The following is a 14,159-nucleotide window of genomic DNA, read 5'->3' on the forward strand; positions in this document are numbered from 1 at the left end:
ACACACACACACACACACACACACATACATACACACACATATAAATATATATGTATGTACATATAAAAGCACCTTAAGTTTTACAAGGAAGTGTTTAAAAAAGTATCTCTATGAGAGTATGGTATTTGGCCCTCCTTGGTGGCGCAGCATGTTAAAGCACAGCACTAGGAAGCTAAAGACACTTCAGTATGAGTTCATTCCTCTCCCCGGAGGTGACCCACACGGCATGGCAGACCTCTCCTGATCTGCCCGCTGCTCCCCTCAGCAGAGTACTTTGTCAGTCAGCCTGTTCTGCTCCCCACTCTGTCTCTGTGAATCCTCTCACTGCCCCTGCACCTCTGGCCTGTAGCCCAATTCTGTATGCATAAATAAATAAATCTTTAAAAAAACAGGCCCTCCCTGGTGGCACCAGCGGGTTAAAGCACTGCACTAAGAAGCTTAAGCCACTTCAGCATGAGTTCGATTCCCGCCTGCCCCAGAGGAGATCCACATGGCGTTGCAGACCTCTCCTGACCCACCCGCTGCTCCCCTCAGTAGTGTACTTCGTCGATCTGCCTGTTCTGCTCCCCACTCTGTCCCTGGTGAATCCTCTCACCCTCCGTATCTCTGGTCTGTACCCCAGTTCTGTATGAATAAAATAAATAAATCTTTAAAAAATAAATAAATAAAAACTAAAGTACGGTATTTAATTAAAACCTTCTTTTTTATGTTTGACTTATGGCCACTTTGTTTACCAAAGGAATTCATGACAATTATAAAAAATTTGAAATCTGCTCTAAATGTTGCAACTCATAGCTACTAGGTACTAACAGTAACTTAACCCTACAAGTGAGCTGCTCTGGTTACAGTGAGTGGGGGCTAAAAAATGCTATTTGACCTGTAAAAAACAACAATGTTGCACTGCAGGATTTTGATATTTTTGGTAATAGTCTTTACCTCCTGCGGAAGTATCCAATTTTTATTTTTAAATAGTGATAGCAAGATACTTAAGTATTTATGTCACTTCTTGCATTTAATTCCATTGGATTGATTGAACATCATGTATGATAAATTGTTGCTGTATTTCTTGGCAGGTTTCATAATGTAGTAAGAATGAGGCAGGAGGCCCTCCCTGGTTGCCAGCTGCTTAAAGCACAGGACAAAGAAGCTTAAGCCACTTCCGCATGAGTTCGATCCCCACCTGCCCTGGAGGCGATCCACATGGTGAGGCAGACCTTTCCTGACCCACCTGCTACTCTCCTCAGCAGTGTACTTCGTCTATCTGCCTGCCTGTTCTGTACCTTTCTCTGTCTCTGGTGAATCCTCTCACCCTCAGCATCTCTGGCTTGTACCCCAATTCTGTACAAATAAATAAATAAATCTTTAAAAAAAGGGGGGCACTCTGGGGGGGCCCTCCCTAGTGGCACAGCGGGTTAAAGCACAGCACAAAGAAGCTTAAGCCACTTCTGCATGAGTTCGATCCTTGCCTGCCCCAGAGGAGATCCACATGGCGAGGAGCCCTCTCCTCACCCGCCCGCTCCTCCCCTCAACAGTGTACTTCATTGATCTGCCTGTGCTGTACCCCATTCTGTCTCTGGTGAATTCTCTCACCCTCCGCATCTCTGGCCTGTACCCCAGTTCTGTACAAATAAATAAATAAATCTTAAAAAAAAAAAAAAAGAATGAGGCAGGAATACCTCTAACTACGTACTATGAGGTCGACCTATGTTTTTTAATTAATTTGTGGAAAAGTCCTCATGGGACTACTTGACTAAGTAAGTTCAAAACTTGATTGAACCAATCAAGAATAGAATCAGCACAACTCCCATGTGGATACGGAACCCCCCCCCCCAACCACAGTCCCCTTCCCCACAACTGCATTTTTTTTTTTTTTTTTGTCCTCACCTCTGGCAGGAGCTGCCCAGCTGGAGATGTGAGAGCCGATGGACCTCCGACCAGGGAGACCACGCCGTTGCAGTCCACCGCACTGTGCATCTTCCCGTTCATGGGCAGGATGGGGAGAACCCTGGAGACACGGCTGGCCTGGCTGACGTTGCTGTGGCGCCGCTCTCCATGTTTGTGTGGCACAAACAGAGAGTCTCTTCGGCTGTCATTGTCTTCAAAGGTGCTGTGCTCGTCATCTGCAAAGTCATTCTCTGAGCCAATATCCTTTGCTCGACCTCTGAAGCTGAAAAGACTCGCTCTACTGTTGCGTCTTGGAGAGAAAAGCGAACCGCGGATGCTCAGTAAAGACTGTGAAGGACCACAAAGGAAACAAAAGAACACAAGGACACAATTAGCTGCTATTTTGTAAATAGGAGATCTGATAAGTCATTGGACAGGCAGAGCCTAGGGTTCCAGTGTTCTTTATTCTGCCCAGCTCTTCTTAGCTTTCCGTTTTTCTACCTTACTTTATTATCTTCCATATTACTTATGCTTTAAGATGGTCTGAAGTACCCCACATTATCATTTTGTCTCATGACTGGTGCTTAGAACTAAAATTTTCCCTAGATTCTTCTCCAGAAGCCAATCTCATTTAACAATCCAATGGGAAGCAATTAAATACACACCTACATTCAGATCTTTTCAAGTCAAAATCATTGCCAGTTAGAGCTCACTTGGGACCATACTCTGGTGCAGATCTTATCACAGAGGGAAATAAAATCCCTCTGTTTAATTATAGTACAAGACGCAGTCTCTCCCTTCCGGCTGCATATTTTATAATGGTCTTCATGAATAAATTAAACAAATCAAGCTGAAAGAACTGTATGATTCATTGGCTGATTTTCGCTCCTGTCTCAAGAATTCTTATAAACACCATATTTACAAAAACCTGGTTTTCAATAAACATCTGGTTAAATCATTGAACAATTTTCTAAATGTCTCTGTTGTTACTGTCATTTTGCACATTATCCTGATTCTTAAGCACAACAGCTTATTGAGCATAAGGAATCACTTCCTGCATGTGACTAGTCTGCTGTTCTAACCTCACTCTTGTGAACACTAGTCTTTGCTTATTCAATATCCATTTCTCCTTTTTCTGTTGCTAGTGCCTGGATTATCCTTGAGAAATGCTCCTCGGACCAATGAAATGGTCCGTGGTTGATATTTAGCCAATGAGTATGTTCCATATCTCTGACTTTAGAAGATCATTTAAAAAATAGCATCGGGCTTTGCTTGGTCCATGAACAGCTACCTTTTTGTTTTACATTTATTAGGAAAGAAGTGGACTTTCAATTGGGGGTGCTGCAAACAAGTTTAGTGCTGTGGTGGGTTTCTGACCACCATTTTGAAGGTATTTGAATTATATTTGGTCATACTAACAAGTTTGATACCTGCAAGCTAGCCATGCCTAAAGTTACTCGTCTATAGTTTACACTGGTAATCAATTTCCTTTTTTCTTTTTAAATTAAGCTGCTTTGAGTTTAGTTTCTATTATTAATGGAAATAATACTATTCTCATCATTTAAATATTATTAACTTGATCTTTTTCTTCCCAAAGGATTTTAACTAAAATTATTTTGTACTTAGATATTTTTTGACATTCCCTGTCCAAGTATGTGCTTAATATTTTTCAGCTGAATATTTTTCCTTACTGTCTACAAGCACCTATAAATTGTACATAAGCTTCATGCACCATCTCATGTTTCATGATACTATTTATTATTTTCAGAAAGAAGTATTTCTAAGACCAATAAGCTCCCCCCAAAAAGTAATTTTTCATGTTTCATCATATTATTAATGACATTAATAACATCCATGCCTTTCCCTTATTGTTTTTCAAATACATAGTCATTTTTTAAGTTTCTCCTCTATGACAATTTTTTCATGTCTTTTTACCTCATTTTTTTTTTAACAAGGAACTTTGATTTAGCAATAAGGATCCCATAAATAACATTTACAGGGTTTGTGACCTATAACGATTTGTTATCATTAGCTCAAAAAGAAAGATAGGAAATTCTTGGTAGTGTTAAAGTAGAAATTATTTATATGCATAATTCTTAGTGAGAGTTTATATTTTAAAGAAAAATACTCAATTTGAGTCAACAGAAGGAAGAAAATAAGTTATAAAATTGGACACAAGGTTTCTCAATATTCAAAGATGAATTGAGCCATTCAAGAACAGTTTACATGTGACAGCTGTATGAAAAATAACAGGACCACATCTGTTCACATTAACTTTTATCACTCATATCAATTACTTAAGTCCATAATGATCAAATATTATGTCACAAATAAAGGATGGCCAGTAAGAAAAATCTGCCATGTCAAATGAATCTCTAAAAAAAGCAAAACTCCTGATTCATTGTAAATAGTGAGGGAAATAATAATTTAAGAAGGCCAAACTTATCTTATAAAGGTTTCAAAATTAAATATCCACATTGCCCTCAGACTTGATTAAAAGTTCAGCTCTTGACTTCCTTCTCTTCTCTCTCCCACACTCATGAATCAAACATAAATATAACAAATATTTCATAAAATCTACCTGCTCTGCCAAGAAAATTGTGATTTTTCTGGAAAAGCCTAATTTGTTTTTAATAGGAAAGTAAAATGGTTTCAACATAACTACTTTCTAGCACAGCCGTACAAAACAGTAATGTTTAATACTTTGAGGTCTTGGACTCTCAAAAAAGCTAATAAAAGTGATATACTTTATCACTGTATCCACATTAAGAACCTCTACCTAGTATGATATTGTCTTTATTATTTCCCGGGACTTGCAAAATGGGATGCTGTGAAATCACATTTTACCCTCTCTCCCTCATTTTTCTTCTATGATTTGGCTCTTTCTCCCTGCTTACCTATTTTTTAATTTGTTACCATATTAAAAAAAAAGTTTTAGAATACAGATAATTTAAGAAACAAGCAATGTGGCTAACATTCCACAGTGTTTAAGTCAGTAATCACTTATAATACCCAGTTCAAGGAAATAGCAATATGAAGATAATAACTATAAAATGTTACCTGTGAGCAAAGTTTGCAGAAAGAGGCAGGGCAGAACTTATCCATTTCAGTCTTCACTATTTTACCTAGAATTAGTTCTGCTGGATTTTAAATAATGTGAATTGGAGAAATCCCCTGTTCTATCTACTGATTCCAAGTTTCAAATTTAGGAAATTTCTTTTTCAAAATGCCCACTGTGTATAAGTTCGAATTCAACTCCACAAAAAATTTAATTTATCCTATGTAATCTGGACTTGGAATGAATCAGACTGATCCATAAAATATTTACATATTAGATAGTTATGTGATACTGTAAAAGGTATAATTAGCAATAAATCATATATGTATCACTGAATGAAAATCAAATTATAAATTTCCATGTCATTTTTAAAAGATATTCTTTCTACTCAACTTGATAACTGGAAAGTTAGAGAATTTCATTGTCCAACTATACCTGAATACTACCACAGCCCTTAATAAATATATGACATTGGGTAACTACTTAATTTCATTGAATCTGAAAAAAAATGAAAATAATATTGTGAAATGCTATTAGCATTAATTACAACAGAGTAAAGAGTGCCAAGCATAAAATGAATACAGTCTATACCTCTTCACATCTTTAAATTGGGATAGATGATATAGGACCTCCTAGGTTTACAGTTTATATTGTACATACAATATACTATACATTATATATGACATACATAATTTATGGTGTTATAAATATGATACATTAGTGGAATATTAATTATATATATTATAAATGAGTTTATATTGCAAGTTGCAATGTACTTTGTATATGTTAGCCATTCACCACTGCTATCAACACTGTTCTCATGGTTATTGATGGATATTAAGGTTTCACTATTGATTAAAATGGTCTTCTGAAAAAGTTTGTATTTAAGATTTCTGACAATTTTCTTGGTAATTTCAAAGACAAGAATGCAAGATTTCAATGTTTCAGCAGTTTGTGATGCTACAGAAGCCAGAGACACCCAGTGAACACTGAGTGCACAATCTAAGGGGTATTCATTCAGTACAAGTCCTACATTAAATATGAGATAGGGATAATCAAACACACTTAAACAGTACTGCCCATTTGGCATCATAAATCTTCCTCAGTGCATGCCTACTTAAGAATTTGGGTTACAGTTCCAGAAACTTTTCTTTAGATCTCTTTGAAGGACATGAAGAATGTATTCTTCATGTGAAGCTTGTGTGTTGTTAGGAACAATCACACAGAGGGTTTGAAAGAGCTCAGGTTTACTTCTAAGAACCTATCATTCAGAAAACCCACAATTACTGGGGCCAGGCACATTAGCCAAGGAGAAATAGGAAACATCTGCCAATAATTCTGTATGTGGAAAATAGCTTTGAGATGCCTGAATCACTAATGAATCCTCAAAAACCACAAACTTTCCCATACCCAGTGGGACTGGTGCTCTAAAATTGCTTTCCTGGGATCCATAAAATTGCAGAACGCGTGCATTCTTTGAGGCGCTAACCAAAACTCTGGTGGATTATTACCATTTTGAAAGCACTGTGCCATCAGAGAGAAGGCAGTTTCATCTCCCAATTCTAGCATATTCTTTAAAAGATATTTGTTGTACAAATGCAATTTATGTTATCTAGCCTTTATACCTGGTGGGGAGAAGAAAATCTCTTTTCATATGTCAGCCTACTTCCTTCTAAGGAAAATCGGAAGCCTTTTTTTCTTATGCTGTCTTCAGATTCAGATTTGCGGACTACATCATCCTTTTCTTCTTCTCCAGACTGTTCTTTCTGCTTCTTTTTCTTTCTTCTGTTTTTTAGCTCTTTCTCACTCTTGGAGCTCAACTTTGATGCTACTGAAGAACTCTCTGAGAAAACTCCTAGCCCTCCAGCACCACTGAAGTCTCTGGATTCGGCAGATGCTGCTGCTGCCGCTGCCTAAAGAATATAAGGAAAATGGAAATTGTATAGAAACCTTGAAAACCTCTACCCATGTTGCTGTTTAATTTATCTTTAGAATCATTAGTATGATTTTAAAAAATGATTCTCCATTCTAGTCTATATTTTGGAGAACAACAAACATTTAATTTAAAGAATTAAAATCAACAGACAAGAAGATAACATATGTGCTCATGAAAACATAACTTTGACCTGAAAGTAAGTATGCTTTCCAATTATCTAGTAACAGGAACAAGACACTCCAATTTCATAATTGTTTCTATGATTTAAACAATATCTTAAAAGGAGAGATTTTAAGAAACAAAGACTTCCTCTTGTAACTTGATCCATCTCACTTACATTTGAGTGACTTTTATTAAGACTACTCTAAATTACTGAATTCAATTCAGCCAAGCATTTTATTTTAATAAGCATTTCTTTCTTTTTTAAAAAAAGATTTATTTATTTATGCATATAGAACTGGGATTTAAGAAAGAGGTGTAGGAGTGGTGAGAGGATTCACCAGAGACAGTGGGAGCAGAACAGGCAGATTGATGAAGTACACTGCTGAGGGGAGCAGTGGGAGGGTCAGGAGCGGTCTGCCACACCATATAGGCCACTTCCCTGGCAGGATTGAACTTGTGCTACAGTGGCTGAAATAGCTTCATAGTGTTGTGTTTTAATTCGTTGTGCCATCACGGAGGATCCAGCTATGCACATATTATGCACTACGTATTAGAGAATGCCAGATTATGGCATCTGAATGAATTTACAAATTACAGTAGACAGACTTTGAAAATATAGTGTGTTGGATGTTGTTTCTACTGTACTATATTTCATTGATCTAATCTTTGTTACATATTAAGGATACTCAATTCTAAAAGGGAACTGTACTCAGCATCCAAGAAAAGCTACAAATAGACAATTTGTTTAGTTAATGCAATTAAGTCACACAAATATAATTAGAGATAGTCTTGCCTTATTTTGAACTCTAATAAGGTCCAACCATATTTGGCTTACAGGGACTTACAAGGACTTACAGGGTAGGTGACAAAGAGAATGCAGTGATTTAGCATTTTATGCAAGTGGTTTCCTTATGCATCCACAAACTTGTATTAGGCTTTCTTTAAAAAGGAAATGAATGTCAAGTAGCTCTTTGACTTTCCAAATTCTAGGAAATCATCTTTTGAGTTTGACTAGTTTCTGAACTGACCTTTCCTACCTCTAGTGAAAATAGTAAAGATGCAACTGTAATTGAATTCTTCTTTCCTAGAAGATTAAGAAATTATTTTGATAGAGAACATGTAGATCTAACTATGTGAGCTTAAAAAAATAGGAGGTCAAAAGGGAGGAAAATAGTCAATAAAATGCCAGTATTTTGAGGTCACTATTACTGACAATAGTCATCAAAATAAAATAATAACCCTCTAGTAACCAAATAGGCTCCTACCAGTTAAAAAACACTTATGAATTTTCAAATTCTACTCCAAATTTTGTGTGCTAATCATGTCTGATCTCACAGGATGATCAGAGACCTGAGATAAACACAAAAGTTCTATACCTGAGCTTCTTCTTGTTGCTTTTTTAACTGTTCGAGCATCTGCTGAAACTCAGCTTCTTTCTGTTCAGCTTCCTCGAGTGTTGCCTGATTCTGTTCCTCATAGGCCATGGCCACCACAGCCAGGATCAAATTTATAAGATAGAATGAGCCCAAGAAAATGACCAGCACAAAAAATATCATATATGTTTTTCCAGCGGCACGCAGCGTCTGCAAACACAAAAGGTATTTTATTAAATCTTATAGAGGGTGTCATACTAAGTAAAGAAAATAGTTTAGAACAATTTTCGATCTCAGTATTTCTTGCTTCCCAGAAAAATCCTTTCATCTGTTCTCACCAGTTGATAAAGGTTTTCCCAGAAGTCTTGAGTCATGAGCCGAAACAAGGACAAGAAAGCCCAGCTAAAGGTGTCAAAGCTTGTGTAGCCATAGTTGGGGTTTCGGCCAGCCTTCACACAGACGTACCCTTCTGGACACTGGCTGTAATTAAAGGCAAGGAAGAAGTCAGGAACTGCAAGTCTGAGGCTGGCTTTCCTGGTCTTATAAATGCCAATGTCTATTTTATACCACACCAGGGAAAGCAGATTTCTCTTTACCTATTGCAGCACTTACTCCAGAACTGTGTGGAATGATTTACACAATAACAGCATCGACTAAGTCTGTTGTGGTTTATAGCTATTAATATATTTATCATGTCTCCATAAATTTTCAATCATATGATTAATACATCTTCTGGGATGTATGGACATAAACAGAAAAAACAAGTCTTCAGGGAAAAAGGAGATTTTCACTTAAGATACAGACAGGCAGAGTACATATATGAGTGTGGCAACACGGAAGGGTGAAGAGAGGAGGGTGAGGCCACACTGAGGAGTTAGTGACTGTGTAGCGAGGATTTCAGGGTAAGGCAACTTGACTTGACTCTTCTGGCTGGCTGATCTTGGGCAAGTTTCCTCATTTTGCTAGTCTTTAGGCACCTGAGAGATTAAAAAGGACTAAAACAGAACTTTCTCTGCTAATATGCAAGTACTGGATAAGCTACTATCTGTAAAATATTTAGTAGAGTAGTTATAATGAAGTAAAATCATTCTGTTTTATTTATCACCAGGATCTGGAGATAAAGGCAGCACAATCTTTTATCATGCAAACTGACCACAAAGCCTGTTATCATTGGGGACTTTGCAACTGGTGTCAGTTACCAATGTCTATGATATCATTTTCCATAGAAAAAGCATTAGAATTCTGTTTGAGTCTAAAATCTTGACAAACAAGATGGTAATTGTTTCTCTGAATTTTCCTCTGGATTTCAGTTTGAGGTAAAATACATTTTAATAACAAGCATTCACATGTTGTCAATCATAGTAATTAAAAGCACTTATTGAAAGCTATACTACCTATGCATTTATTAATCCATTCAAGTCCCACAATCTATTATTATACTCATTTATCACAGAGGAAAACTAAGTTAAGGTTAGGTGACATCGTATGGTGAAGTCAGGGTTTGAATCCATGCAAATTCTCCAGTTGATGACTTTAACTCCCCTGCTAAATTATGTTAGACATACATGCACCCTGCCTCAGATACTGACATTATCCTCAGAGATCTTACTTTTAACTAGACACCACATTAGCATATATAAAATATCATGCTTATAAAAGTACATGCTTATGAATTCCATTAACTTATGGCTATATATCACTTTTCTATTTTCCATTGAACTAATCTGGAAGATTAGCTGTGACCTAGTATGGAAAAATATTTGCTGCATATGAGTGTGTGAAGGAGGTGAGAATCCACACTTACCCCAGCTATTTTGAGAGTTAGCGTGAAGTAGAATTTATGGAGGGCTTTGGATGAGGAGCAAGCGGGGGATGAGTGGGTGGGAGGTGACAGGTTATTGGGGTCGATGAAGAAGTGTGGACTGAGATTCAATATGAAACATCACTTACCCTGCATCTGAGCTGTTACCACAAAGCAGAGCATCATTTTGCCCTTCCAAAAAATAAAAGTGACCTATTTAAAGAGCAAAGAATAGAATTATTTTAACAGACCTCAAAACATTTTAGTTATTATGTCTAAGTAATAAGTTCATTATTTTTCATGTCAAATGAAATGGATAAAATCATAGATATATTATTGAAGTCACTTAAGGCAATAAGATGAAAAACAATCTAGATAACATATTTACCCAAAACAGACAAAATGTTAATTACTTCCTAAAGATAATTGTATGCATTATCAATTAAACAAATGAAAAAAACAAGAGAAGAGTTTTTAAAATTTGCTGATAGTCAACATTAGTAACAATTCAGTAATATGGCACTACAGTAAGGAGTCTCAAGTGTATTATTTCTCTGGAGAGCTATTTCACTATACTCTTCACAGAGTTAATTTGGTTATATCCTTTGGCTTCCCCAAATTCCATTAATAGAAATCCATCAGAAGAAAGTAATCCGAAATAGAAATAAGATATACGGGTAATGTTGTCATTGTGTAGTTACTATAATATTAATAGATGGGAAATTCCATAAATAATGGAATCACTTGTTTTCTCTCTTCCCTCATCCAATGAATATTAATCTCTAACTATACATTTTCCAATAATTATTAACCCTTTAAACATCAACTTAATGTGAGATGGGATAAAATTTCATGAGTTCAAAAACCATGAAATGATACCTTAGAAATAGTCTCAGGAAGAGTACTGAGACCAGTGGCAGTTGGCTAGCCTAACTGTTTATGGAGAGTGAGGTACTTAGACAAGCATGTGACAGAAGGACTGGCTTGAAATTATATTCAAGTACATGAGTCATAAGCTTATTCTGATACTCATCATCAAAATATAATCAAATTATACTGATAAATGGCATTACTACAATCTTTGGGTTCACATTCCCCTTATCAATAAGTGAATGGCTGAGTTAGGGTTTCTTAATTTTCTGATGAGTTTACAAATTCAGATTTCATCTTGGGAAATGGTTTCTCTATTTTCAAATGCATCATATGTACTTAATGCATATAAAGAGTTAACCTGGTAAGGTCAAATTGTTTTCCCCATCTTCTTAATAATGTATTTCAGCTTAATACAATGAATAGTTTAAACAACTGGTTGATTTACGAAGATGACGGAAAAACTCCTAATCAATAACTACCAAATAAACACTTTTGCTTGTATAGAATAATATACTATTGCTTTCCACACTTGTTTTAGAAAAGATGACACATGTCTACGGCCATATCACCCTGAACATGCCTGATCTCGGAAGCTAAGCAGGGATGGGCCTGGTTAGTACTTAGTTGGGAGAAAAGATCACACACTTTCTAAAAGGTAATTTATGTCATGCTAATTGAGCAAAAAGAAAAAAGAAGTAAGATATCATTTGATTTCTGTGCCACATATGTTGAAATGTATTACATGTCATTTGAACTAATTTCTATTATATATATATATACAATTTTCTTAAATATTTAAAGGCAGAACAATTAAGGGTTAAAAGAACATATCTTACTTTTATCCTCAATATATTCATCCCAGCTAAATGTGCTCACTGTCCTATTGAAAATAGTACCATTCCCATCCAATGAGTTATTAAAGAAGGAAGTGACATTTATTTCAAAGGAAGAATTAGCCGGGGGCCATTGCAAACATTTATTCCGAAGGTTGCCCATAAACAGCTGTAATCCTATTAGTGCAAAAACACTCAGACAGAACACTGTCAGGATCATGACGTCTGAGAGTTTCTTCACAGACTGGATCAGGGCACCCACAATGGTCTTTAGGCCTACAAATAAAATCAGAGGGAGGAATTTAAATATACTACTCAGTGGTTACTAACAAAAACATTAAGAGCTTGTCCTGCAATATAAAGATGTCATGCAAAATGCCAACAGTATAAGTTTAATATATGTGATTGAATAACATTTTCATGGGAAGCCTGCTAGCTGGTGAAAATGAATGAAAGCACAACTTGTTCATTAGAAAACTTGTGAATGAAAATGAACCAAAAATATGTTTCCAAACACTCCTTAGAGCAAAAGAAATGATTTTGTTATTCATGCTGAAACATCAACCTTGTGTAAACAGTTTGCTTTTATTTGCAGATGTCTTACTCCCTAACCTCTTACTGATTTTTGAAAAATCTATTAATACAGTAGTACAACATTATGAAGTCGCTGAATTATGAGGTTATATACTTGTGAATTCTACAAACTTCAGTTTGGGTTAAAAAAGGAAGACATCTGAAAACTGAGCCCCATGCAGCACTCATGCTAACCCTTGTACTTTCTTTTATCTTCAGGTAAGTTAGTTACCAATTCTCAACTTAGCCAAATTTGCATCAGTTTGAATGCCTCATAGTGTAGCTTCTATGCAGAAAGCTTGATGCCGTAAGATGCAAACCGTGTAGCCTGCAAATGCCTCATGCAAAAATTTGTTAAACTCAAAGGCTGATTTAGAACAATTTAAAGAAAGCATCTACTAGAGCAAAGAATCAAATCCATCCAAATTATGATGTATAGATTCTTGCTTTTTTGACATATTTATCCACAAAAGGTTACAAGCAAAAAGGCTTATGCACAAAAAGCTATGATTGTAGCATCAATGCAGCTAAAGTCAGCCTCGGTGTTTAACCTAGCTCTCACCTGGAATGACTGAAATTGTTTTCAATGCTCGGAGAACTCTGAATGTTCTCAACGCTGAGACATTGCCCAGGTCCACAAACTCTGTCACATATCTGTAATAGGGAGTTCACACACAAACACAATAACAGAACACAAGAAACAGTTGGAGATATAAGGAGCCTACCACCTTATACCAGTTTCTTCTTACCTGGAATTACAGAAATAGTTTTCAAAGCTCTCAAGACTCTGAAAGTTCGAAGAGCTGAAACATTGCCTAGGTTTACAAATTCTGTTACATACCTGCAGAATTAAATCAGAGTTATTCAGAATTTAGGGAAATCTAAGTCTATATTGGTCTTTCATCAAGACCTTTTCAATGTCAATGAGTGTTGTCATCAGAGTTCCCAATTAAGAGAAAAATGGCATTGTCATCAATCGGAAGTTTGGTTACCTGGGGAACTATTACTTTACAATGCTAATTGAAACCAAAGCCATACAATTTATCACAATAGCCTCTAAATTTTCCAAAGTGCATAGTTTGATATGAACAAATGTATTCTAGATCCACACTGATAACTAAGAAAAATGTAGTCACCAAGGAAAAATACAGTATAAACTCCCACCAATGATTTATTCTTCCAGCATGGAAAATATATTAAGATACTTACGCAAAAGTAATGACTGTGAAATCCAACCAATTCCATGGATCCCGTAGAAATGTGAAATCTTCTAAACAAAAACCCCTTGCAAGTATTTTTATAAGTGATTCAAAAGTATAAATTCCTGTAAAGGTGTACCTGAGAGAAAACAGTCAAATGCACATTAAAGATCTAGTAGGTAATTTAAAAGTACATGTCTTAAAGGAGACTCAACAAAAATTATAGGCTTCCATACCAGTCTATGTGAATTTCCCTATCATGTAGAATTTAGGTAGAACTTAAGGTAAAGAGGTACATTATAATTTGAAATGTAATTGTATTAACTTAACTAAATGAGTATTACAGAAAGTCCAAATAATAGGACTCCATATAAAATATTATCTGAAATACACTGACTCATGTTTTGACTTAACCAAATATGAATTAATTAAAAAATAAATAAAGCGGGCCCTCCCTGGTGGCGCAG

The 14,159-nt window shown here is 36.0% G+C and overlaps 1 protein-coding gene across 1 annotated transcript in view; it reads right to left on the bottom strand.

Annotated features, from left to right (window-relative positions):
• SCN2A (sodium channel, voltage gated, type II alpha subunit) overlaps positions 1 to 14,159 on the bottom strand; it is an 81,647-nt gene that overhangs the window by 56,469 nt on the left and 11,019 nt on the right. The window contains exons 5-12 of the mRNA XM_004674587.1: positions 13,703 to 13,831; positions 13,056 to 13,147; positions 11,924 to 12,196; positions 10,364 to 10,427; positions 8,752 to 8,893; positions 8,417 to 8,623; positions 6,568 to 6,855; positions 1,885 to 2,232 (exon numbers count right to left, since the gene is read on the bottom strand). Of these exons, the coding sequence (XP_004674644.1) occupies positions 1,885 to 2,232; positions 6,568 to 6,855; positions 8,417 to 8,623; positions 8,752 to 8,893; positions 10,364 to 10,427; positions 11,924 to 12,196; positions 13,056 to 13,147; positions 13,703 to 13,831 (1,543 nt within the window). The remainder of the gene's footprint in view (positions 1 to 1,884; positions 2,233 to 6,567; positions 6,856 to 8,416; positions 8,624 to 8,751; positions 8,894 to 10,363; positions 10,428 to 11,923; positions 12,197 to 13,055; positions 13,148 to 13,702; positions 13,832 to 14,159) is intronic.

The sequence above is a fragment of the Condylura cristata genome, unplaced genomic scaffold, assembly GCF_000260355.1.
Source record: "Condylura cristata isolate star-nosed mole 26May11 unplaced genomic scaffold, ConCri1.0 scaffold00002, whole genome shotgun sequence".
Lineage (NCBI taxonomy): Eukaryota > Metazoa > Chordata > Mammalia > Eulipotyphla > Talpidae > Condylura > Condylura cristata.